This window comes from Dermacentor albipictus, chromosome 2 (assembly GCF_038994185.2).
Source record: "Dermacentor albipictus isolate Rhodes 1998 colony chromosome 2, USDA_Dalb.pri_finalv2, whole genome shotgun sequence".
Taxonomy (NCBI): domain Eukaryota; kingdom Metazoa; phylum Arthropoda; class Arachnida; order Ixodida; family Ixodidae; genus Dermacentor; species Dermacentor albipictus.
The window spans coordinates 83,516,129-83,542,694 of NC_091822.1; the positions used below are offsets into that span (position 1 = coordinate 83,516,129).

Sequence of the window (26,566 nt, forward strand, 5' to 3'; positions counted from 1 at the left end):
CTTTATCTTTGCTTTTTGGGTACGAAAAAAGCAATGAACGGCAGCGAATGGTGCCGCTCATGACGCACAGTTGTGCGTCAATTCCTAAGGAGAAGAAACGAGGTGGCGGTGCTGCAATTTATGTTCATAATAGCCTGAAAGTTGACGTTAGAAAAAGTACACTGTCATACGTTCTAATTCTGAATCTCTTGTGCTAAGATCAGCCAGCTTGTTATTAGTTGCAGTATATAGGCATATTCTAGCTTTTGCCGGAATCGCTGAATTTTGCAACCGAAGTCTTGAAAACAGTGAAGCAAAGCGGATGAAGCAGTAGTTTCAGTTTAAACAGGTCAGGAATGAGTTAATATCTGATATAGAACCGGCGTTCCTAAATTACCACAAAAATAGGCTTGCAAGAATGATGGATCATCAGAAAGCAGTTTAAAATAATCTGAAGAATCTTTTGGCAGAATTGAGCGTAAGAACTACGTGTGAGCTTTTAATAGAGAACCAATCTTGCTCTTGCGCATTGCTAGCTGATGTGCTTCCAAACAACCATTTTTTGAGATAGGAGGATTTAGAGACCTTCTCTAGTACCGATATTCACGATAAGTCGTACTTCTTAAATCGCTTGAAAAGATCGCGTATATCAGAGGTAAATTTATTCTTAGCAAACATACAGAATAGTTGTACCCCTAGTGTATAAGGTACAAAATAAGAGCCCGTAAAGGCAGTTTCACAGCTTATTAGCTTACCATTCGCACATATATGCAACTTGATTTTTACCACTAGAACCTTTCCCGCTAACCTCAAAATAGCCACAGTGTCAGTGATATAAAAACGTGGCGATCAAAATGACATGAATATGTATTGGCCAATTTCTGTGTTGACCTTATTATCGCAAATTAAGAGAATTGTGGTGGCTTAAAGGTTATATCAAAAAGCACCAATTCCTATTTCGGAAAAAGAACAATGCACAGAAAAGGCCTTACTATCTATTGAACACAACTTAATTGAAAATTTCGAGCAGAAGCTTGACCCAAGCGTGATAGATCTGAATTTATATAAACACCTTGATTACATTAAGCACAAAATCCTCCAGAAGAAACTAAACGCACACCGAATAAGGGGCGTGTCCTCAAATTTATTGAGAAGTTACCTTACGAACTAAACTCGGTGTACTCGCATGCAGTATGTAATATGAGAAATGGGTAAGATGAAATGCGGTGTCCCAAAGGGGTCAACATTGACTTGCTTTCTTCTTTTCGTATATAAACGAAATCGTAAATGTACAGTTAACACCATACATCATTATGTACGTATGCCGAAACCATTGAAGTCTTCTCAGTTAAATGGTTAGATATTCTTGAGTAGCAAGTGAATAAAATGTACAATAATTTGTAAGTATGGCTAAATACAAATAAACTTGAGATAAATACTGAACGGACGAAATAAATTATTTTTGGACCGAGAAACAAATGTATAGTCCACGAAATTGAAGTAAGATTTCAAGGGGTTTAGAATGAATGCAGTGTGTGTCAGAAGTTTCACGGCAATATTGTTCATGAAACGCTAAATTGGTCATGTATCGATTACTGCTTGTTAAGTTGAGGCACCACCACTGAAGCAAACAAACACATTAGTCATAGAGCGCTAAAGAAAATTTTACGAATAAGAAAATGCATTGCACGCCGAACAGGAATCTTCCGCACCAGTCTTTCACAATTACGACAACGTAACAGTCGAAAGTGTTTTCTTTTAAATGGCAGCTACAATTCATTACAGACAAACGAGACCAATTACGGATGCATTCCGTGAAGCTTATCTTCAGAAAAAGACATTCCTATAGCTTTAGACGAGCTAACTATTACAGCAATAGAATCATGACAACTTGCTTCAGGCACAAACTTGGCCAGATGGTTACTCAGCTACTGATTACGCGTCATCTTATTAGAAGCATGGTGTATGATTATCTAATCACTCATAAGATGTGAATTTTGTCGATTTTATGTGATGTGCTCTTTTTCTAGAAGGGTGTTAATTAGGTAGGTGCCATTCGCGATGGCACGCACACACGTTGCAATGGTATATTTATTCTCACAGTCTGTTGTATTATCTATAATTCGTTTGAAATGCTTATGACCTTATTGCTGCGATCAAGGTTTTGTCATCTTATTTATGTGAGAAATTTTCGAATGGCTCTGCAGTTGTGTGTGCGTTTCAATTTTTATATAGGCAAGATTGCATGTGCTGCTTTTATTACAATATATTGGTAAAGTATAGTAGCCCACCGTGCTCAGAATTGCGTGGTTTGGTGATTAGCGCGTGTTTCTGCCCATTGGCAGGTGCTAAGTTGCCTTTTTGCCGCCCCTTCTCATGCGAACTGTGTAAAAACAAATTCTACATCTGACTTCTATTGTTTGCAGTTGTAATGCATCGTTGTGTCCATTTGCAGATGGGATTCTATCTGGCAGTAAGCGATAAAAACACTGAGACGAATATTACCCTTATATTGTGTTGCATGGCAAATGGGCGTACTGCGAAATCGGACTAAGATAACGGGAAGTGCTGCAGGTAACGAGTCTCAGTGAAGAAATGGCTCTCAGCGCGTGCAGCCAGTATAAGCATTTTCTTCTGTCTCTCTTTTTTATAGATTCACGAACAGAAAACTGCCCTGTTTTCATTAGAAAACTGAACTACGGTTTGTTCCTATAATTTGAAGCATAGGTTAGGAGACCAGAGCATTCTGAAAAGTTGTGCAATTCATTTATAGCGACAGCCGCTGACTCTCGCAGCACGAAACGTCATGAACTGAAGCAATTATTCACAATAAAAAACTGAATTCTGTGATTTTACACGCCATAACTGCGATCTGATTTTGAGACATTGCGTTGTGAGCCACTCCGGATTGATTATGACTACCTGGCTTTTTTGAGCGTGCGGTTATACCGTGGCGGGTTATTAGCAATGCATAAAACATTGTATTTGGCCACTAAACAATTGCCCATTGTGGCTTCCAACATACAGGCTCAGATTTTGCTCACTCTCCAAATATGACTGCACCACTTCCAAGCGTGAAGCCTGAGTGATATCGCAGCGGTAATTAAGCGAGCCATTCTTTGAAGTGCAGCTCGCCTGGGGACATAAGTGCGCTACCCGATAATAGTCTTCAGCAAGGTTTTGTTCCTTTTCACATATGGCGAATGTGAGGTGGAAGAGGTGGGCTGATAACGTAGACGGAAGGGTGGACGATTGCACTTACGCAGTGATCTACAATTCGAAATTTCAATTGTTGCAAAAAAGCAGCGCGAAGGCGGACACAGAGCCAAGAATTCACTTTTTCTAGTAAACCAGCATCTAACAGCGCACGTGAAAGTAATATGTTCTTTAATTGTTATTCAATGGGCTCGACCAAACATGGAGACAGCAGAGGCAAGGGACTAGTATACATCAAGAGCCCATACACCACCACCGCTTTCTCCTTCTGGGTCTTTTTCTGGCCACCTCATCACGCGTCGTTTCAACAATTAGGCAAAACTGGTCGTAACCAGGGTAAAGACTTTCCATTCGTGTGTCTACAGGTTTTTTTACGTGAACTCAACGCCAATGGGTCGAGTCGGCTTGAGCCGTGACAACCCGGCCTCGTTTACCTGCATCATGACAAGCTAGTTTGGGAAGTCAACTCACCTGATTAAGAGGCTTGAATAAACGCCTCGACGCTCACTCACCCCGATCCGCTAGCACTTACATAAACTCCACGACCAGTTTGGCAGCCGACAAGCCCACATGACCCGATGTTATAAGGTTCATCTCAACGCAGTCTACGTGGGACATCAATTCCCATCCGTCTGCTAACAGGCGCATGTCATGGTGCTACACCCGGTTCGTCCTTGTCATCCTACTAGCCGAAAAAAGCGCAGTCCTGATTTGTGGAAACTCGTCGTACTTTCAAAAAAGGTTGCCAACTTGACGATAGTGTTGTAATGGTCAAATGTTTTCTAAAGAACTATGTGGTGAAGAATAAATGTGTAAGAAGTATCTGTAATGTGTAATGTGTAAGAAGTCGTCACAGAAACCACTCATTCGCCCTCGAACTCGTTCGCTCAGAGCCCATTTACGTGAACTAAGGTGATTTTTACGTAGCACATAGCACGAAATATCCAAGAAGCAGGATATATGAATAGGGAATATCCGCCCATGGAGCACTCGATATCATCGCTACACTCTTTCGCCACTGTGCAAGTGACACAGTGCAAGTGACACAGTGCAAGTGTATGGAGCGACTAGTTATAGTGAGCAAATATGCGCGCATATGTAGAGGACACTTTAATTTATATTTATTTAAAGCAAAATACTTGGACTTGTAGATCGAATGTGTGATGTGATCTGCCTAGAATACTCGTTTGTGGCTGCAATTAGCATTGTTAGCCTACTTGAGAGACTTTATGGCTATCTATCTATCTATCTATCTATCTATCTATCTATCTATCTATCTATCTATCTATCTATCTATCTATCTATCTATCTATCTATCTATCTATCTATCTATCTATCTATCTATCTATCTATCTATCTATCTATCTATCTATCTATCTATCTATCTATCTATCTATCTATCTATCTATCTATCTATCTATCTATCTATCTATCTATCTATCTATCTATCTATCTATCTATCTATCTATGTGCAGTAGTGAAAAAAAAACATATGATATTTTACATATGGATAATCTAAGCTAACGAGCTGAGAATATTGCTGCTGTGTTATGCCATGCTGCTAGCATAGGACAGTAGTCTCTTAACCAAAACGGAATTCATATCTGCGTGGTGCAGTCAAAAGGACAAAGTGAGTGAGTGAGTGAATAAACTTTCATGGGGTCCAGCGGAACGCGATAAAACACGCACCCGGCAAATCCCACGAGGGGACGGACAGATCTAGCCTGACCGCCCCATCGCGGGCGCGCTGGACGGCCAGGATTTGGTGCTCAAAAACGGGACTTCGCAGAAGCGCGTCCCACTCTTCCTTGGTGAACTTCGGGACCAACGACCCGCACTCCGAGAGCATGTGGGACAAAGCAGCAGCCTCACCAAAAGCCACGCAAGAACAAGTCGGGTAAATCTCAGGATATATACATTTAAGAGACACCGGATTTGGGTAGGAGTTGGTTTGCTAGTGTCTGAGCGCAACCGCTTGCGGCCTGTTTAGCTTGGAGTTAGGCGGCAGGAAAACCCTCCTCTCTAAATAAATGAATTTAGTAATTTCATTGTGCGTGGTAGGGGCGTCTCTGTTTCTGGTGAGAGAGTCGCCCGATCCGAGGGCAGCGCAGTCGGTAAAGCAACGCGCAGCCTCGTGGGCAGACTCGCTGAGGTCCAAAGGAACCCCTTCAATCACCCCGACGTGGGCAGGGAACCAAAATATGGAGTATATGGAGCTGTCGCCGTGTTTGGCGTCTTTAAGAATTCGAACTACCTGCCTGGCTGCCAGGCCTTTCTGGAATGCCCTGACGGCCGCTTTCGAATCGATATACACCCTGTCTCTCCGACCGTCTTGCATGGCGAGTGCGATGGCCATTTCTTCGGCCACCTCGGGGTCCGCCGTCCACACCAAAGCAGAGTTGATGACTTTGCGCAGCTTGTCCACGACAGAGACCGCAAGAGCTTTGCCGTCTCAGTAAACGGCGTCCACGAAGCCTGCTTTGATCTTGTCCTTATATATTTTCATGAGCATATTCGATGCTCTTGCTTTGCGACGACCTACGTTGTGAACTGCATGAACGTTACGGAGCAACGGCGTGACGACGATCTTCTCCCCTGTTTCTCTGGGGATTCGGGTGTTGTCAGCCAGGTTTTTGGTGGGGGCGAGTCCGATCTCCTCGAGGATAGGCCTGCCGGCCGGCGTGATGGAGAGCCGAGTTAGCTGGGCCCGTTCCTGTGTCTCGGCTATCTCCTACATGGTATTGTGTATGCCGAGCCGGAGAACGTCCTCGGTATGCATCCTGATGGGCAGCCCAAAGGCTCTCTTTAGGAATTTTCGAATGAGGGGATTGAGCTTCTCCCGCTCGGCTCTGAGCCAGTTATGCGTGGCCGCCATGTAGGTGAAGTGACACAGCACAAACGCGTTGATGAACTGAAGCAGGTTGTCCTCCTTGAGGCCATGATGTCTGTTCGTAACCCTTAGCATGAGGCGAAAAGCGTTGTCGGTCTTCGAAATGATCTTGTGCAATACAGTGCCTTTGCCGACACATGATTCTATGAGCATACCCAGGCCTCTGATGGCGTCGACCCTGGACATCGGGTCGGCGCTCCAAGTGGACAGGTGACTGTCACTTTCCGAGACCGGTTTCCAGCCCTTGGGTCTGCCCCTCTTTCTTTTGTGTAAATCAAAAGCTCGAATATCGTCGGAGAGCACCTGAGTCCGGCGGATAGCAGGTATTGCTCCGTGACGTCTACGGCCTCTTACGTGGCGCTTTCCATTTGCCCATCGCTACTGCAGGTGCGCCAGATCGTGATATCGTCGGCGTAGATGGTGGGCTTGATGCAGATGTTGCAGATGTTGAAGAGAGCAGGCAAAATGACAGAGCTTTGTGGCGTGCCCCGTGGGCCTAGAAGTACCTCGTCGGAGACAAAGTCGCCGAACCGCAACTTCGCTTTCTTCTCTGTCAAGAATAAACGGACGTAGTTATACAGTCTGGGGCCCAGCTCGTGGTCGGTGACGGAAGCCAGAATGTATTTGTGAAGAACATTGCCAAACGCCTACTCGAGGTCGAGTCAGAGCAGGCCCCTGGTGTCCCTGGTACTGCCATCGATGATTTGATCTTTGATCATCTTCTTGGCATCTTGCGACGAGAGGCCGGCACGGAAGCCAATCATGTTGTGAGAATAGACGTTATCTGCGAGATATCTCCTTAGTTTGTTGAGGACGAAGTGCTCCGCCTTTTTCCCGACGCAGGATGTGAGAGAGAAGACGATGTTGGCGGTCTTCCATTGCTCTGGAATGTTGCCGTTTTTCCACGTCTCATTGATCTTGGTGACGTATTCGATCGAACGGTCGTGAAGGTTCCGCAGCCTCTTATTGGTGATTCTGTCGGTACCTGGCGCATATTTGCCGTTGAGCGCAAAAAAATCGCTTGTCTGATTTCCCCCAAGGTGGAGTCATCGTCGAACTCCGGACGGGCCGGGCCGAGGTAGTCAGGAAACCGGACTTCCCCGTCTCCGTGTTTTATAGGCAGGTACTCCTCATTAGCTTGGCAACCAGCTCGTCTTTGAACAGGATCTGGTAGCTTCGTGCAGGGCTCTGGCGAGCGTGTGTATCTGACTATCTGTCGCTGCCCTCGTTGAGGTGAGGTTTGAGCATGCCCCGGGACTTGCCGTTACGCATCTGCCCGTTGAATAAGCCACAGACCTCGTTCCATTGCTGCTTGCCGAGGGTCCGACAGTGATCTTCGATGGCCTTGTTGAACTCGGAGATTGTTTTCCTCAATCTCCGGTTGAACCTTTGTCGCTTCCATCGGAGGAGCAGCGCCCACTTGGCCTCCATCAGATGGGCTAGCTTGCTGTCCATCTTCTCTAACTGCAGGCCGCTGACGATCTTATTAGTGTATGACTCGGCGTCACTCTTGATTCGCTCGCACCAGTCTTCCAGGTCTTTGGGGACGGGTGCGATTTAATTGCCGTGGAGCTCGCGAAAAAGGTCCCAGTCCGTGACGGTGAACTTTCTGGATTTACCTCGGGCGACGTCGAAGTGGGTCTCCAGCCAGTAATGATCGCTACCAAAACCGATTGCGGTGTTACTCCGCTCGGCTGTCTCGACGTTCTTCACGAACGCCAGATTGGGGCTGGTGTTCCTGTTCACCGAGTTGCCGATTCGGGTGGAGTACGCCTTGTCCGTGATGAGCGTGAGCTTCATTTCGTTTGCGCTCTGCCACAGACCCCGGCCCTTGCTCGTGTCGTACAAGTACCCCCACACTCCCTACGGGGCGTTCAAGTCCCCGACGATGACCAGGTGCCGGGCACGAAGACGGACTTCTTGAGTATCGTCTTGAACTGCTTTCGTGAGTCGCTAGAATTGATGTAGATGTTGAGTATAGACATGCTGTTTCACCGCTGGTTGCGTTGTCTCGTGTTGAGCAGAACCTCCACCATGACGTATTCGACCTTGCAGCTCGACAGCTTCAGGTCGGGAGACAAGAGCATAAGTCTCCTGTCAAATGACGTGCATACTTCCCGACATCCGGGCTGCACGGACAGGGTCCGATAACCAGAGAGGGATGTGGCAGAAGATAGGGGTTCCCTGTAATGCTATTACCTGTAGGTTGTTAGCCAGCGATCTAAAATACTGCTGCAACGGAGCTCTCTTATTGGAGTAAACCCTGAGGTTCAATTGCCAAATTCTGAACTCCTCTTTATAATCGTCCATGAATAGACAATTTTTCTGTGGTACCCGCTGTAAGCACAGGTGCACGTAAAAAGGACCCACTGCTCTGACGCGCCAATGTGGTCTTAGCGCTGATTGTAGTCCCCGACGCTTTCGGAAGAACGACCTGCATCGGAGTTGCGGATGTAGTACATGGCATCACCATACGCTCGAGGGCGTCCCAGCGATCGGCCAGCGTGCCTAGGCCTCTCTCCGGGTCCCCTAAGGCAACCTGCCACTGTGCTAAGCCTTGCTGTGACTGCTGCACGCTCTAGTGAGCGTGGCCAACATGCCATTGACATCATTAGTTGGCGAACGTGACTCTTCCTTACTGGACAAGGCCTTACGCTTGGCGGTGCCGGCTGAGTCGCTGGCCAAAACTGGTGCTTCGGTGGTCGTCAGCGCTGACGATTTGGCCGAAGCACTCTGACTGATGACCAATTTCATAATCTCTGTCATTTTGCTAGCCATCTTTCTGACCATTCAGGCCCGCGTTTTCCTTCTGAAGGCGCGGTACGTCGGCTTCACTAGCTTGCTCTGGAATCGGGTTGCTTGGGCCAGGGAGGGTCTCGCTTCGCTGCCGCTAGCAACCACATAGGCCCAGGATAGGGTAGACTTTCTCTGCTGGCCGGCGCTGGAACCAGACCGGGCCCTGGAGACAGAGCGGCTCCTGGAGCGTCTTCTGGATCTGGCGCTGGACCTCGAACGGCATCTGGAAGGTGGAGAGGGGCTCCTGGATCTGGAGCTCTAGCGAGCCCCGGAGCTACCGGCGACGGCTGGGGGCTATCGCTCGCCCATGGCGAAGGCCGGAGACTTGCTTCTACTGGCTGGGAATCGCTCCCCGCACCTGCGTCTGACGAGGTACGGCATCTGGTACCTGCGCTTGCAATCCTTGGCAGTGGTGAAGTGTCGGCAACCGCACAGCCTGCATTTGCGGTCGTGCTTGTGTTGTCCGTCCGGGTTGGCGACGCCGCACCCCCTGCACTTGGCTTCGTCTGGAGAGGGACAGATGTCTGCTCGATGCCAGAGGCAGCCACAGGCGTAGCACACCTCCACTTGTTTCTTATATAAGGTACACTTGACGAGCTTGACGACGCGTAGTTTGGCACCTTGTAGCTTTCGAAGACCACAACCACGGTGCCCATGCTCTTGATTTGTTTGGCCCCCAAGGCCAACTGGTTCTTCGAGATCACAAGCTTGCGGTCGAGATCCTCCGAGCCGTCACCCGGTGCGATGCCGCGGATGACGCCTTTGCACGTCGAGTGCGGCGCCACTTCGTAAGCGTTCACCTTGTGCTACTGACCGCCAACGGCGATGCACTCGACCCTGACGTAGCGGGTCACGTTCTCCCAGCTGGGGGTAATCACAATCATTATATTTTGTTGGAAATTTGGTCAGATCGCGTCCGAGTCCGGCTACGCCGGCTCGAAACCTGCCGCGTTCTACATGGCCTCAGCCACAAATATCGAGCCTACCTTGCGGATGTTATGACCTCCCCTCGGCCTGACTATGGCCTTCGCGTTTTCTTTGGGCAGCAGTCTCGTCCTTCAACGCCGAATAATCTTTGCTTTACCGCTGCCGTGGTCTCGACGACCCTTGGCGGTCACATTGTCATTTAGCTTAGCGCCGGTGGGAATGGCACACACTCGCCCGACGGGCGCCGATTTGGCTCCAGAGTGCCTGGCAGCAAATGTTTACCATCCGAGATCCTTGGAAAACTCCTCAGGAGTCAGAAATTCCCCCTCCACTTCACATTTCATCACTGCGGACACAGGATAGATAAGCGGGGTGCCGAGGCAGCGCGTCGCAGTGCTCACCCAAACGCGACTAGGACTCGCAGTGGCGTGGACCGGACAAAAAAGGCCGATAAAATCGCAATAAGCCTACCCACCTTCAAGAGTCGGGTATCTACGGAATCGCCTCTACTTAAGGAGTCCATTGGCACTAAAATCGTCAAACTGGGCCGAACTTAAATTTTCAGAAACGGGAGCCATTTTCACTTCTTACACGCGCATTAGTCGTCGTCGTCTTCCTCCAAAAGCACAAAGATAGACATTTCGTTTAATCACAGTGCCACAAAGCTGCACTTATTACTTTGTTCAAATCTTGACACTCATTGCTGCCCCTTTCTGAGCTTTGTGTGTGACCTCTAATGCTGTGGGCTTACTTATTTGGTTGTTGAGATTGTGGAGTGAGTAATCGCAGTCAGACCAATCTGCCATGCAGAGAAACAAGAAACGACACACCAATATTAGGATGTCGCTGTGACCTTGCGTCATTACTTCCTTATAATGGGCGCGGTTTTTAATAATGAACGTTGTCAAGAAAGTAGTTTGGCTATGTGCATGACAGTTATTTGAGATTTGTTAAAAGCGTCAGGGTGAATGAATAGAATTTATTGATAGGAAAGACAGAGAGGTCGAGCTGAGCTGGTGCGCTCTAGTCTGCTACTCTGTACTGGGGAAGAGGGAAGGGGAGTGAAAGTATTGGGATGGATGATGATGATAAAAGAGGTGGTAAGTGCTTATGTACATGAGATAGTTGCCTCCCTAGAGCCGCTCGTCGAGCTTGGTGTCCTGCAGGAACTTCAACAATACTTTTGTGGCACGCATTGAAATTGCAGTGTCAGGCCATGGGCCGAGAATAGCTTCCTCCGACAGTAGTTGTCTGCCAACGCTGGCTAGGAAACTGTCTAACGTCCTTCGCTCCAGCATATATGCTGGGCAGTCGCACAGTACGTGTTGCAGTGTTTCGGGCATCTGGCAGTGTACACAATCAGGGCTGTTCGATTGGCCGATGAGGTGTGCGTAGCGACGGGTGAAAGCAACGCCGAGCCGAATCCTGTGTAGCAATGATGTTTTGCTCCATGTAAGCTTCGGGGGCAAACAGAATTTACCGTCTGGGTCAATCATACGTAGATGTCTGTGAATGTTATCAGAGTGGGCTCTGTAAGCCTTTGTAAGGTCCTGCATGAGTGCCTTGATCATGGAGTTGGTGTCAGGTCGCGAGTAGGCAATCCGTACTTCATCACAGGAAGGGGAGGCCGATCTTGCCTCACTGTCAGCGAGTTCATTACCAAAAACACCACAATGGCTAGGCACCCATTGAAAGGTGATCACGTGGCCACTTAACTCGGCGCTGTGATAAAGTTCGACGATTTCCAGCACGAGCAGATAGTATGGTCCTTTGTTTAAAAAGTATTTTAGCGCCTGTAGCGCTGATTTGGCATCGCACAATATTGTCCATTTATGGGGTGTCTGCGTTCTCATAAAACGGACAGCCTCCCGTATTCCCGCAAGTTCCCCTGCCGGGGTGGATGTTTATTAGACAATGCACACTGCTTGTTATGATAGACTAGACGAATGTTTGATAGCAATGGCTCCTTCAGACAACGCGAATACATAAATGATAAAACGACAGTTTTCTTAAAAGATGCGTTGAAGTAACAAATGTATCAAAGCTCAAGGCTGGTACGTGGACATAAAAAACTAGAAATGTTCTTATATAATATAAATCAATCTTATTTCATGGTGCAACTATCCCATGATTATTTCACACTTACAATTTAACCTTCTGAAAAGTGCTTACATGCTCACATGAGCTGACAACTTCACTTTCTATGAACAGAGGAGAGCCATGGAGCGTACCTGCAGCCACATAAGTAAGCCGACTACAGCAGCTCCAGCAAAGAGCAGAGCAATGGTGATGACTACGCTGTGACTCAGTGATGCTGGCAGAATGCGCCAGGAGCTGAAAAAGGTGAAATGCGGAGGCAAGAATAAACTTCTTACGGCAGAAAAAAAGCACACCATTGAACGATCCAGTAGATACCCCTGAAGCGCGAAAATGTTGATTGTTGCTTAGAATGTACTACATCAGGAGAAAAGAAAGATTTGTAAAAAACAAACAGAAATAAATTTTGAGGAATACGCATAAAGTGTAGAAGAGTATACGCATGAGAAAGAGTACCTTTTTGATGACTATACCAGTGCAATTCATACATACATAAGTGCATACAGCTTTTGATTAAAGTAGATGTGAGGACGAAGCAACTATAGTTCTGCAGGTAAATTATTTCAAGTGAGATCCCAGATCAAAGTCGTTATTCATGTTTCTTTTTCTTCCTTCGCGTGGATACTGGTGACGTGTATCAAGGTTCTCTTTCCATGCTTTATTGCCCCTGTTCGTGCATATTGCACCATAAGTAATAAGTCTCGATGGCCTTAAGTCACAAATCTGTTCAACCTCCTAACTCTTATAAGGGGCACTGCAACAGTTTTAACGATGTCGTGAAATGCGTTCGACATTAAACTACGCTATTTTAGGAACATTTGGCAGCAAAAAAAATGATTTAAATGCGTTAGTCGGTACCAAAAGTCGGTACCATTTCACAATTTCATTGTAGGAAGTCATTTTGTCCTTGGTTTCCCACCACCACGACGGGCCGGCTGTAGTAGCAGCGGCACGGTTGGTTAGTCCTCGCGCCGCCGCGTTCGCCGTCTCGTTGTGGTTAGCGTTGCCGCGATCCGACACATCACTGCCCATGTGGGCCAGAAACCACTTTATCACCACACACCGACTTTCACTCGCGAGATCGACCACACGCAACACACGCGCGGCTTCACCACACACCCTTGCTCTGGCGTAATTTTTCACTGCCGTCCCAGAATCACAGAGCACAGTCGTGCACTCGGGGTCGGCGATGGCCAAAGCAATGGCCACCTCCTCGGCCTGATGCGCCCCTCGAGTCCGCACACTCGCCGCTGTTCTAGTTGCACCGGTCGATGCCCCGACGACTGCAGCGGCGAATGCCTTTCTGTCATGGGGATACTCTGCCGCGTCCACAAACACGGCACCCCTGTCTTTGGCATGGAGATCGATGGGCGCCTTGGCCCTCGCCGCCCGCCGCTCTTTGTGGAACTCAGGGTTCATATTTCTTCGCACCGGACATACCCGTAGCCGTCTACTAATTGCGTCCGGTACAGGCACCTCTGTATTTTCGGGTCCCATTTCCTTTGGTCGCAGGCCTAGGTCACGCAGCACTTGTCTGCCCGTTCTTGTTTCTGATAGCCGCGCGAGCTGAGCGGTCCTCTGCGCCTCGGCGATTTCCTCCAGGGTGTTATGCACTCCCAAGGCCAGGAACTTGTCGGTGCTTGTGCAGTCGAGAAGTCCGAGTGCAGCCTTGTACGCTTTGCGTATGAGCGCATTGATCTTATTGCGTTCGCACTGCCTCCAGTTGTGGAAAGCAGCAATGTATCTAATGTGGCTTATAGCGAAGGATTCCACTAGCCGGGTGAGGCTTTCTTCCTTCATGCCTGCTGTTCTGTGCGACACCCTCTTAATGAGGTGGATGGCCGTGGTGACTTTGGCCGCCAGACGGTTGACCGTCTCGCCGTTGACTCGTTTGCGCTCAATCAGCATCCCCAGCACTCGGATCTTCTCGACAGCCGGGATCATGTGACCACCGCTCGTCTTGATCTTTATTGTGTCTTGCTCCCTCGCAGGCTCGTTGCCTTTCGTCTTCCTAGCTGTCCTTTTCGGAGGAACCACCAACAGCTCAGACTTGCTTGGGGAGCAGACGAGCCCAGACCCGTCCAGCTTCATAAATGTTACATTAACTATTACATTACTAGTCTCAGACTACTAAATATCAAAAGTTCAAAACAATATCAGTGCTGAAACCTTAAATAAACGCAGTTTCACTTCCGCGGCTCATTAGGGGGAGCGTAGTGGTGCTAGTCCGATCTAGATAATGTCCCTACACAGTGTGTTAAAGAGTTTAACGTTGCAAGAAATTTTTGCGCACCCGCACTTGTTGCATGTGCGTTAGTCGGGAGCGCGAATAAATGGTAGACCACACGAAGAGTTGATGCACAACGCTAAACCCTTCCTATTGCAGACGCTGCTTAGCCCTTCGGGCGAAACTGCCACTTTTTTATGGCACCATCACCTTTTCAGTCACAAATTGCAAAGCATCGTTACAGTTTTGATTCAATTCAAGCACAGTGCTTATGCAGCGCGTTTCACACGACTTCTACAACTGCAAGCACGAGAACCGACATGTCAGCGCTGCACGTCTAGTTTCATTCAAGTGAGCCTATGTGCGCTGAAATCCTGTACTCAATGACAAAGACGCACAAGAACACGCAGATGCCTACTGCGGTACCGGTCACCAAATGTCATCGACGCCACAATGCTTACGCCGTGGTGTTTTGTTCTATTTCACTACGAGGTCTACGCCGCTAAGCTTTAAAAATATATATTTACGAAATGCCACTGCGTACAAGGTTTCTACATTAACAAATGAGTTTTGTGCTTCCGGTATTTCATGTCGAATTGATCGAGTAGTTGTAAGCAAGCAGTAGTTCGTATTTGTATTGTGCAAAGTACTGTGAATATTACTATTGAAGACACTTCTGAGGCCGTTAGTGAAGTTATTACGGATCTTGGCGTTTTCACACATCCAGCCAATTGTCGTATGATTAGAAGGCTGGGTTAGAAGGCGTGGGTTTCGCGGAGCCACAGGAAAGCATAACTAATCTATACAGCGACATTATAGCTTCCACGCTGCTTGAAAGTGGGTAATATTTATTACGAGGGTCCCCAGACGCATTGCGTAGCATCTGGTATTATTCATTTGCCATGCCTAGGAAGTCTTTCTAGACTCTTTAAGGCGACTTGTTGTTTCAGTGCGCCTAACTAGAGCCATGCGCAACTTTCTTGCACATAATTTCCTACTGCGGATTGCGGTTAACCGCTATCCGTCGAAGCCCAGACATTTGCATCTAGATTACTCTTTCTAGCCGTGTACTCACCAAACATGCCTATATTCTTTCAACTTTACGTTCTTCGCAGTGGTCTTCATTTATCAATAGTGGCTATTTACCACAATTCGCTACAGGTTGAAGTGGAAGCTTTAATTTCTCACAGCAATTCTTAAATTGAACCCTGCTGCGAATGCTGCTGCAACATAGGCAGTAGTAAGGCTCGACCGCTCACAATTTTAGCTTCCCAGTCATCGTCCTTTTGCTTAAAAATTTACCAATAGTAAGAATTCGGGAAATCTGCATAACAACATTACAGCAATGTTCCCAGAACATGTATTTGTACTCAGAACGCGTAGAAGGCATTGCATGCTTTGGAAAACTGCTGAGGCAGATCTATGTAATTAATTATATCCTATGTATCTGATAGGGCAGTCGCTACTGTTGGACGTCGCCCCACACTCTAAGAAAAAGGCCAGGAAAAACGGAAGTGACCGGACAGTAAGTCCTAAAAAGTGCGATTTCGTCCCTCAATGGACTAACTGCAGGAGTGTGCGTGCCTTGTGACAAATTTGGGAAGTAATTGTTTAGTCCCTGGCCGGAAAGAGAGCAACGGGAGGTCGAACTGTAACACACACTCCCCACGCAGTCCGCTACTTTCCTCCGTGTCGTGGAGTGATGCGGCGACAACGTTATTGTCTATAAATCGCAAATAAGTTCGTGCTCAGCCTATTGAACTATATGCAAAGCAGCAGTTCACCTCATCGAGAGAAAATTGCGTGAAATTCAAAAGGTGGAATGTGAAGGGGCATACACTTCATGTGCACACCGTAAGTGAACCATACAAATGAAACGCGCAAGTCAGTGATGGACTACCAGATGTTTTTGGTCATTGGCACCTAAGTAGCTTTCCTGTCGAAAATTTTGCTCATACTAGTTGGAAATTTCTAATTCTGTTTTTGGACACCCATTCGAAATATACAGCATGTAGAATTGGTTTTTTTCAACACAATTGGACCCAATTAGTCTCTGAATTGGACTCGTTGGGACCAACATGAAAAACCAAAAGGAAAGAAAAACGTAGATGGGCGCCAACGTTGAAATGACACGTGCATACATGAGCCCTTTCGAGAAACATACTCACGCATGAACACACTACGGCCATTCTCTTCATTGACATACCCACTATTCATGTGCCATTTAACTATCAAATGTACCATTTAACGTATCAGGTGCTATATGCCAGAAAATTTGGTTGACCGACTGGTACCAATAGTACCAGTAATAGTTGAAAACCGTGACATTTAAAGCGACATTTTTAACTTGACAGAAAGCTGTTTGTTTTTATTGATTACGGCCAAATACAGTTATTTTAATTAAATACTAAGATTACACTTGTGATAATATGATTATGAATGATTTTGTTGTTTCAGGACATTACTCAACTAGTGATTTACATTTGGGTCCAGTTTGGACCAATTGGCATACCAAGCTCCAGTGAGGTCCAACGGGCTCCAACTGGACTTCTCATGAAGCCCGATTGGAATTTGGGCATCCGATGATGTCCAACTGGATCCAGTTGGGTTCCATTAAAAATCCAACTGAAATCAGTAATATTTTTTCTGTGTTTCATTCCGAGGAGATATCAAACTTAAGTGCAACGATATACATCTCAAACGGAGTGCGCTAAGCCATAGAGAAGTTGTCCTTCTCCGTCATCTTGCATGGCCTGTTTGCGCTCGTTACACGCACATCACGTAATATGTCTCAGTCTCAATCATCCTCAGAAACAATCGGACAGCTTTCTTTTTGCAGTCGCTTGTGGTTGCAAGTGCACCAAACGTTAGACTCTCCCCCCATAGCATGCACACGAGGCCGAGCCACTTTTGTATTGCCACACCTGCGTCCTGATGCTTTACCCGGCTGGCAACCCTTCCTATCAAACCTGGTTGGAACGAATGGGCGGTTTCATGCTGTGGTCGACAAACTTTCGTTTGTGTCCACCTAACTGAACAATTGATCACTGTTTTTTTTTGTTAGTTTGTAGGGATACGGTGTTCTTGTACATCATACAAAGCACACTTAAATAATGTTTAGACATCACACAACACGCAATTTGTTTTCTAGATTTTAAATATCTCTGTGACCCACAATAAGGCATGTTCATGTAGCTTGGCCTAAATAGTATTTGGCTCAGTAGAATGTGCGACAGGCAGGCTGAACCACTGCGAAGAACTGGGCCTTTATTTTCGGGGATTTGTTGCTCATGTTCATAGCACGTAAGCTGCATAAGAAACATCACTGGACTGGATGCCTTTATTGGACGCTTGCACGTTGTTGCCGGACTACTGAATGTCTTTTCCGTCACCTTAAATTTCTGTAGTACATTGTTTTTCTTGTATTGCTAAAAATTCTGCTCCGAGGTAAAAAAATGTAATGAAACTGCCATAATGTAGTGGGTAAAGTACCTGAATTGTGAGTGAAATGACGTGAGTTAAAATCCTACTATAGTCCTTGTTTTCTTTTTCAACTCAGTAATTCTTTATCAGTATTTAAATGCCTGACTTTGTTAATTCCGACTTGGAGGCGTATCGAAAAAAATGACCGTTGCTCCCTTGAGGAGCATCGAAAAGAGCAACTGTTAGGCCTTGAAGGAGTGACCGAATGGGGAGTAACAGTTCATCTCCTCGCAGTTACCTGCCCCCGCCCCTTCCCTAAACACGAATGGTTGTGGCAGGCCAGTTGCTCCATAAAAGGTGTAATCTCGATACCCCATTCCTTCGCTTTCTTCTTAGAATGTATAAGCCAATTTGTGGCTTTGGCGAATCCGTAAATAGAAGGTGTGCATACTTTTTTCTACGTATCAAGTTTACTGTCGTTATTGTTTCTTATGACTCTTCCCCGGCATTTACTGCTTATTTAGGCACTTGCTTGCGGCTGTAGAAAGTATTGTCCGCTGCATGTTTGCTTTCTAATGGACATGATTTTAGAGCAAGTTCTGCGGAAAGTTTTGCCAAACAGATTTGAAAATAATGACGGGGAAGTAAACCGCAACACAGGAAACAAAATGACTTTCGTGGAGACTGCACAGGCCTCTGCCGTGGTAAAAGGTAGCGCTTTGCTCTCACTACACGTCAGTGTAAAGAATAAATGCAATTTATAAGCTGTAGTAGGCTTACCTCTCCGAAGTCGACGTTATCTCTTTCGTCGCTGCTAGTGGTGGCCCATCAGTGTCTTCAGTTTTCGCTGAAAGCAGTAACCCGGAATAAGAACAAACAGCTATCAACATTGTAGCTGTTCGAGTAAAAAGAAACCATAGATCAAGTAAACTGCATTGAATAGACGATCGCCAAAGCAAATATTAGCACAACTGATCTACCGTCTATTCACGATGATATATTATCAGAATCGTATCATCACCACTGCCTTGAACACAACACTGAGGGTGAAGTTTCAATCGGATGCATGTAGGACCTGATTAGTTTAGCATTGATGAAAAAAGGTGCTGAAATTCAGGCGCAAAGATAGCTGCATCGGCTTTCATAAATTTATGAAGCTGCGCCCTTCGATCGAATTCAGGTACCATGTGCGCACCCGCTTCATTGATGCTCGTAGACGAAGGGCTTGGGAATGGATCATTCAAAGAGGTAAGCGCTTTTTTACTGCCAGCGGTTACAGTTAGATGGTCAAGAACCACTGCGAGATACAGTGGTTGTTGCCTCACAGTTGCCGTTCTTCAACTTGAACATCGTCAATAAAGAGTCTGGGGTTTTAGGTGCCAGAACAACATTACAATTATGAGCCACGCTGTAGTGTGGGACTCCGGGTTAATTTTGATTTCCTGGGTGTCCTCTACCACGCACCTAAGGCGCGGTACACGATCGTTCCTGTATTGCGCCCCTATCGAAATGTGAGACATTCAAACGATTCAGTGTGTGCACCCAGTGCACACTGATTGTCAGCTTAGAGACCTTGTTGCTGTGAAAGAAGACGGTTAGAGAATTTCTTCACGGAAGCGATGGATTGCTTATAGTTACGTACAGTTACGTATAGCACATTACTGTTACGTTATGGCAATGGATACCTACAAAATTAATTTAGGCAGAAAGAATCGGCACTCAGCGCGTCATTGTTAAACATATTGCAAGTTGAAGTGTCGTTTCAATGTGATAAGGTAGCGCTAAGCCTCAATTACTTTGGGTTTGACATCGGTAAATGAAATTGGCAAGAACAGGCCACTGACGGATCCATGTAGTATCACTGAGCGGCAGTAATCAACCTAAATGTATGCGTATTCACTAATTACCGAAGGGCGCTCAGGACAAGAATAGAAAGCCTAAACGTCATATTTCTGCACGTTTTCCTTTTTTTTTGTAGAAATAGTGTAGGCAGCATCCACGTACACCTTTCTTACTAAAGACGTATTAGTAATAGCTCTGCGTTTAAACACAAACAACCAAAAATGCTGCTATGCTTTTCTGGAGCCGACAAATAAGAGCAAAAAAAGAGCACTACCCCGGAAAGGTGACTACGCTTTTGTTGATTTCAGTGATTAATAGCGTTCGAAATCAACTACAGTGTCTCGAGCAATAAAAACAGCGCTAAACATCAGGACGAGCAGAGGGACACAGACAAGAACACTGTGTTGTTGTCTGTGTCCTTCTGCTGGTCCTGTTGTTTAGCGCTTTTTTTATTGCTCGTAATCGGGAACCAACCAGCCCAAATGCGTACTCTTCAACAGTATCTTGTCTTGAACCAATATGCACCACTTACCGGCACCAAGACAAGGCTTCGGGGTGTTCGCAGACGCTGCATCCATGCTTCCTTAAAGAATATAGAAAAATCAATGCTGATTACGAGTTTTGTCACAGGTAGAACTTGATGTGTTCTTTACGAGGGAACAACACAACCGATTTCTAATAAGGCCTACTAGAATTCCCCAGTGCCGCGGTAGTGAATGAAATTATGCCACACGAAAACAAACTATGGATACTCAAAGAACATCTCCTCTATAGTGCCTGTAACACTTTACGTACCATATTACCGGTTATGCATATTGTGCGTAGTAACACGCCCATGCTCGACGCCTCCCTTCGGGTTGCGCCACTTATGCCTTCCTTTTTTTTCTATCTAAACCAAAGCTGCAACTGGAGTTACGAATTGTTGAGAAGAATAGGCGCATGACTAACAAAGGAAATATCAGCTTAATTTTATAATTCGTACTTCCCTAGTCTCATTCATTTACGGGCTCTTCGAGATTTGCTCTTCACATTGGTTATGGCTCGCGTTACTCGCGTTAGCTGCTATGTGTTCCTCTCGTTTCTTCCAGACAGAAGCCATGGGAAATCTGGCCATGACCAATGGAAGTTTTTGCAGCGATATTTGTACACGCACACTGTTCTAAAATCAGTCTGCTAGAAGCCTGCTTGACGATTGCAATGTTTTAAAGCGATAGCGTTAAGAAGTCGTGTCGCAGAAAAGCCGGTGTCGTCGGCGTCGGTGGTGTTGGCCGTGAACGAAAAATGGCCGAATGCAATTCATAAATAAAAACAACTTGCAAGATGGGCGGGGTGGGAATCGAACCAGGGTCTCCGGAGTGTGAGACGGAGACGCTGCCACTCTGCCATGAGTGCGATGCTTCAAAGCAGGACAAAAGCTCCTTTACTGAATGCGGTGTTGCCTTAGAAACGTGCCGTAGCAAGTTGTACTGTGGTGCATATCGGTAATTATGAGCATGCAAATTGAAGAAGTCGCAGTTAAACGCGTAGCGAAATACGTTTCCACTACATTTCTTCTGCGCTTCGCGCGCACGCAGAGCCATCTTGCGGCAAACACAGGTAACCCCTTCCTCGCAATGTACGGTGCTGCCCCGAGAGCTGGCGCGCCACTCGCCCACTTCTAGAGAGCGACGCTATCGAGGCGTCAGCCCCATGATCGCGTCCGCCTTCATGGCGCGTCGCGGCCCGGCTGTCCATGCCGATCACGATGTTTGGCTCGCGTAGATCGTTTCTCCCTCCAAGACACCGAGTTCTTTGGTTCTATCCGCTTGCTCAGGCGCACGTTTCGGTTTTGTGTGACTCAAGAGCATGCTGAGCGAATAAGTGGGCGGTGCGAACAGGGTGCGATAACGCTATCGCGTTCCACTATTGAAGGCGAAGCTCAAGCATCCACCAGTTTTTTAAAGAACAAATGTTGTTTAAAACAGGTGTTCTGATGCGCGCAAGTGGATTATTGTATTTTTCGCTATTCCATGTTCTAAATGTATTGTATAATTTTCTCTACAAAATATGAAAACCAGGTCGGGCAATGACTAACTGAAATACTACTCTCCTGTTTAAGGTGTACTTACGCATGTACTTGGTGACCAGGAAACTATATAAACTGTACCGTACTACACTAAAAGTATCAGATTAAGGAGCGCAAAATGCACTTGATTGCTAGAGCTACCAAGTGTCGGGTGCTTTTTCTCAGACAGGAAAACACAGCAGAAGCATGCTCTCCGTATCACTACACGTCATGTCGTTGGAGGAAACAATTACCATAGCATGTCTTTTCCACCAATGAAGCGTGTGAGTACTATAAGTAGCCTACATAGGGTACCGCAAGCAAAACGGAATTATTTTGCTGCCACAGCACTATTACGGGGATGGAAATGAGAATTTGTAGGGCAGTTGGAATTGCGATCGCTAATTATCAATTTAGAGAAGTAAGCCTTTCCCAAATAAAACTTTCAGGGGCTTGTAGCAATGGAAAGATTGTGCTCAACTAGTACTCAAGGCATTACCACCTGATCAGAACTCTGCGTCTCACACCAGTTACGAGACGTACGGACTAAAGATATGCCGTACAATGGAGCAGCGTGCCATCTAAACTTTTCTGTAGTGCATTTTGCCGCAGCACATGCACGTTTTATGTGGGAGGGTTCTGAGTTTCGCTGGAAATCTTAAGCCCCTATTTTACGAATACATTGCCAGGCATGCAGTGAAGCTAAAATGTAGAATAATAAGAAATAGTTCGCGCTTACCGTCCTGGTGATTGACGGAAATTTTTTGAAGTGCGCCACTGCTACAAAACTTGGCCAGCCTAAATTATGATACATTATTGCCCTACAGCTGTCATTAACAATTTGTGCTTCTTAGGAGACGTGTACATGTAATACCAAAGCTCCAAATAATTCTGTAATCAAGCAACGTCCTAATAGTTTAAGAGCACGGATTCCTTATTTCAGGCTGGAGCGTGTTGGAACAGCAAGTAATGCAATAATTGAGTAATTCATCAGGCGGAGGTTTACCTTGAATAAACGGCGTTGGTTTAGGCTGTGTAGCTTCTACGGCAGGTGGCAGCCACTCGACCAACTCTGTCGTTGCAACCGGTTGTTCTTGATTTTGCAGCTGGTCCAGCTTTGGCTTCTCCTCCGATGGCCCTTTTTCTCGATCCTTGAGCTGTTCATTTTCCTGTTCGGCTTGTTGGTGCGTCGTAACGTCGTGCTCAGATCTTGGTTGTGCAGGAGACAGCGGGCTCACGATGCTTCTCGTCCCACTAGTTGCCGTAGCCCAGTCGGCATGCTTGTCAATTATGTCGATAATTGTGTCGCTGTGACCTTGAGTGGGCGTATCCGGTAGTGATGCCGCAAACAGCAATGGCGTTGCTGTGGCTTTGGGCGATGGAGCCAAGGAAGGCGTCAGCATCAGCGAAACTGGCTCCTCCCTAGTGTATGACGGGCGGTCATGAAATCAAGAACCGGCATCATGAAGTAAAATAGTAGTTCCCAATATGCCTTCTCCATTGCTTTATTTGAGCATAACTGTTTTGAACGTTCGGGGGAATCATTAAGCCGTGCATTAAGCTTCAAAACTATAGCATGCTGGAGCACTTGTTCACAAGTAGAACTGATAAGTATAGACTAACGTTCCAGAAGTTGTGAAATTCATACATCTTCGGTAGCGCATCTAAGGATAGTGCTTGTGTGCCTTGGCTGTGAAATGGACTGTCCGCCCTCAAAATATTTGCTCCATTCGAAGCTCAACTTACCACCACATAACAAACAACCCCTATCTTGAAAGCGTGCCTTTACTTGATTTAACACGGCGTGCCCCTAAATATCAGGCTGCCAACGACATGCACGTATCGGCGTGACATAGAGTCCTCCCCAAGAAAGTGACAATATGTGAGCTTTCAACCAAGCAGCAACCCGCCTGCAAGAAGGACGCGACATACAGACATACCGAAAGGAAAGTTAGCCGAGATAACAAACTCGAACACACGCGCGGCTCCACAACATCGGCATGCTTTAGAAAAATTATTATAGCGCAATTATTTGTGACAGCATTTCTGTGATGTTGCATGGCTGCTTCATTCATCGCCGGCGCTTCCCTTTTATGGCCGTACCTTTACTCTGTGCCGCCTGTTAACGGATTTACGTATTACACTGCCTGTCAAAGTATTCTTTTTAATATCATCTAGCACGTCGGCTCCACCCGTTCCAGGCTCTCTAAAATGCACTGCTACATTTCAATTTCCTAAGAAGACGCCACAATTACTAGCTTCAGTGCTCGCTGCACAATTCTTGGCATAGGCTAGTGCCAGTAGCATTCAGTGAGCTTGCAGATTTGTTTGGAAGGCCAGTGATAAGGAGCTGGTTATTTACATAGATGAGCGTGCCAAGTTCTCTATGAGGTGTGTATAGCCATCAAGAAAAATTGTTTCGATGTTGGTCTCCTATGACCATATGGATGTTCTCTTGCAAGATTTCTGGAAATTCATTCTTTCATATATTTTTAAAGGCGCTATTCCTACACTGCTGACAATGGATCGCACCAAAAGCAAGAAAGTTAGGCAAGCTACCGTGAACACCAATAAAACAAATATACCGAATTAGCTATGCTAATGTACAGAGGCTTATTGGAAAGCCAAATACACCTGCTCATCGGCTGAATAACTTGAATACGCTAATCCCATTTTTAATGGATATTCAACAGTTTTGTTAGCATACTAACAAATTTTCATTATTCAATTTCGCAATTAATAACATTGCAGGACAGTCCCTAAATGCGGACTTCAACCCCAGTGCTAGAAAAGTGATGGTCATTCAGCGGGAATCCTGTGCCGAGCACTTGCTTCGAGAGATGCAAATTCAAAATCCGTGGCGAAACTACACTGATCAGCTGAACGCTCACGAGCTCAACCTTATCGACTGTATTGAACATAATCAACTGTTGTTGTCGGCTGGGCCCTTATTGATTGGTTGGTATTGAAGACTGAACTCTGATCAGCCATGCGAGAAATGGCGTTATGCTGCCGAGGAGGTGGCTACGGTTGCGATTCCCAGTTGCGGCAGCTGCATAGCGATGGGAGAGGCATACTAATGCCTAGGTGGACGTTCAAGAATACCCTACACACTAAATTAATCTGAAGCCCGCCAGTACTGCGCCATCGCAGCCAGCGGTTTCCGTTTGGTCACTCAATCCTATATTTTTTTGTTCATGGTGGAATTTAGGACGTTACATTCAGTAAGACAGAAAACACGAAGACATACCCGTTCATGCATTAGCGTGGGCTCTCATGTAGAGGAGTGGCACTCAAATATTTGCAAATGCTAATTACCTTGCTAATCGTGGCTCGAGGGCTTTACGATAGCTTGCGGACAACTTGGTAAACTAAAGTAATTTGAAAACCTTGCCGACTTACGCAACTAGTGCCACTAGAAGCAGCATTCTACAAAAAGAATACATACTTTCACATAAACTCTAGTCAGAAACGCAGATATAAAGCTTTACATGGCAAAACATGCTCGCTCTCAAGGCAGCTAATTGCGTTCAAATTCGCCTATGTGTTCTTGAAGTAATCTGAAGTTCGTTCTGTGCGTTGATTTAGAGGTTTCTTTTATTTATGCATCGCGTCGCTGAATTTTGAGTCGCTGAGTCGCGTCGTTGAGAGCAAAAACACTGTTTGTGGTCCCTATGTGGAATTACGGAGGTCGAGATAGAATTTCACAAGGCATCATGTCATAGTGAAACCGGAAATACGGACGATAAACCTTTTGTTGTTGTTGTTGTTGTTGTTGTCTTCAGGCAAGACACAATATGAATGACACGGGGGCTACGTCACTAGCGACTAACCTAGACAGATACATTTATGCTTTGTGGGCTCTCTTTCTCCAACTGTTAATTTTGCCTTCGAAGGCGCTTGCTAGTGCACTTTCTCACAGGCCCTGCCCCTGCAGAGGTCACTGTTAACTTATTCCATATTCTTTTAGTGTCACAAGCGGAAATTTGGTTCAAGTTCCCAAAGACACCTAAAGTGGATGAATTAACTTCAAATATGGACCTTCACTAGTTGCGTGGTTAAGTAAGTCATCGAAGAAGTGGGCGGTCCGACTGACAGCACACCTTGCAAATATAAACTCACGAGCATAAGGCTATGAACACGGAATTATGATTTGTGTGAGAATCGAGGCAAAACATCTGCAAATGCAGGGAGCGTCACTACGATGCCTCGCATCAGTCAGGAATAATCAGGCGTACTCACTCGTGGTCATTCATGGGCGTCATAATGCCCCGCTTCTGATCCTTGGGCTCCTTAGTGGAGCCCGATCGATGACCCTTGCGCTTCTTGTGCTTGCGTAACTTAGGGCCGTCAGTGGCACCCGTCACAACGTCCTCTGGGCTGGCTACTTGAGGGGTTGCAGTGCCCGGAACTGTAGACGCCATTACTTCTCCTTCCTCTTCTTCGCGCTATAATCTGCAGCTACCTACGGGCGATGAGTAGAAGACAAAGACTACGATAGAATTAAGGTTTTGTAAATGTATATATAGGAGGACACTTGCTAAAACTACTAACCGCTTCAGAAATGTGCGGTGCTATTCAAACCGCGAAAAATTAGTACACATTGGGCAAACATAAAATGAATATATATATTATGACAAAGCTTCAAAATCGATCCCAAGATCTTAGCAGAGTTGATTTAATGAAACGAAAACCGTTTGAACAATTCGTAGAGTGGCCGCTTTATTATACTTCATTTTTTTCTTTACTTCTAACAATTGCAGTCAGGCTGCGAATAGGTGTTGAAGTAATGAAAGCAATCTATCTCGGAAATGAGTTTGGAAATATCTTCTGCGCGATTGCCGGAGCCTGTATTTCGGTTCTAAATCGCCTTGTATTATGCTGTTGTGTGTCCATTTGTTGGTTCACGTGTCTAATGTCGGGAGTTCTTAGCAGCGCTCTGCGCTAGATTCGAGGACATCATGCCACCACTTCGGTGGGTCATTGCCAGTGCAAAGTGCTTTGGAGCGGAATCCGTGTTAGTAAGCAAAAACGTATTTCCTTTTCTTTAACCGCTCCACCTAATTTCATTGGGTGTGCACGGTGTACTACTACAATGCCTTATTCGCCAGTCCGCCTTCATGTT

At 46.1% G+C, this 26,566-nt stretch overlaps 1 protein-coding gene across 2 annotated transcripts in view; it reads right to left on the bottom strand.

Annotated features, from left to right (window-relative positions):
• Window positions 1–26,566, bottom strand: part of LOC135895834 (acetylcholinesterase-like) — a 132,002-nt gene that overhangs the window by 58,639 nt on the left and 46,797 nt on the right. For both annotated transcript variants that reach the window (XM_065424033.2, XM_065424035.2), the window contains exons 4-8: window positions 25,684–25,933; window positions 22,448–22,863; window positions 19,930–19,980; window positions 18,336–18,402; window positions 12,040–12,142 (exon numbers count right to left, since the gene is read on the bottom strand). In XM_065424033.2, the coding sequence (XP_065280105.1) occupies window positions 12,040–12,142; window positions 18,336–18,402; window positions 19,930–19,980; window positions 22,448–22,863; window positions 25,684–25,865 (819 nt within the window). In that variant the 5' untranslated portion in view covers window positions 25,866–25,933. The remainder of the gene's footprint in view (window positions 1–12,039; window positions 12,143–18,335; window positions 18,403–19,929; window positions 19,981–22,447; window positions 22,864–25,683; window positions 25,934–26,566) is intronic.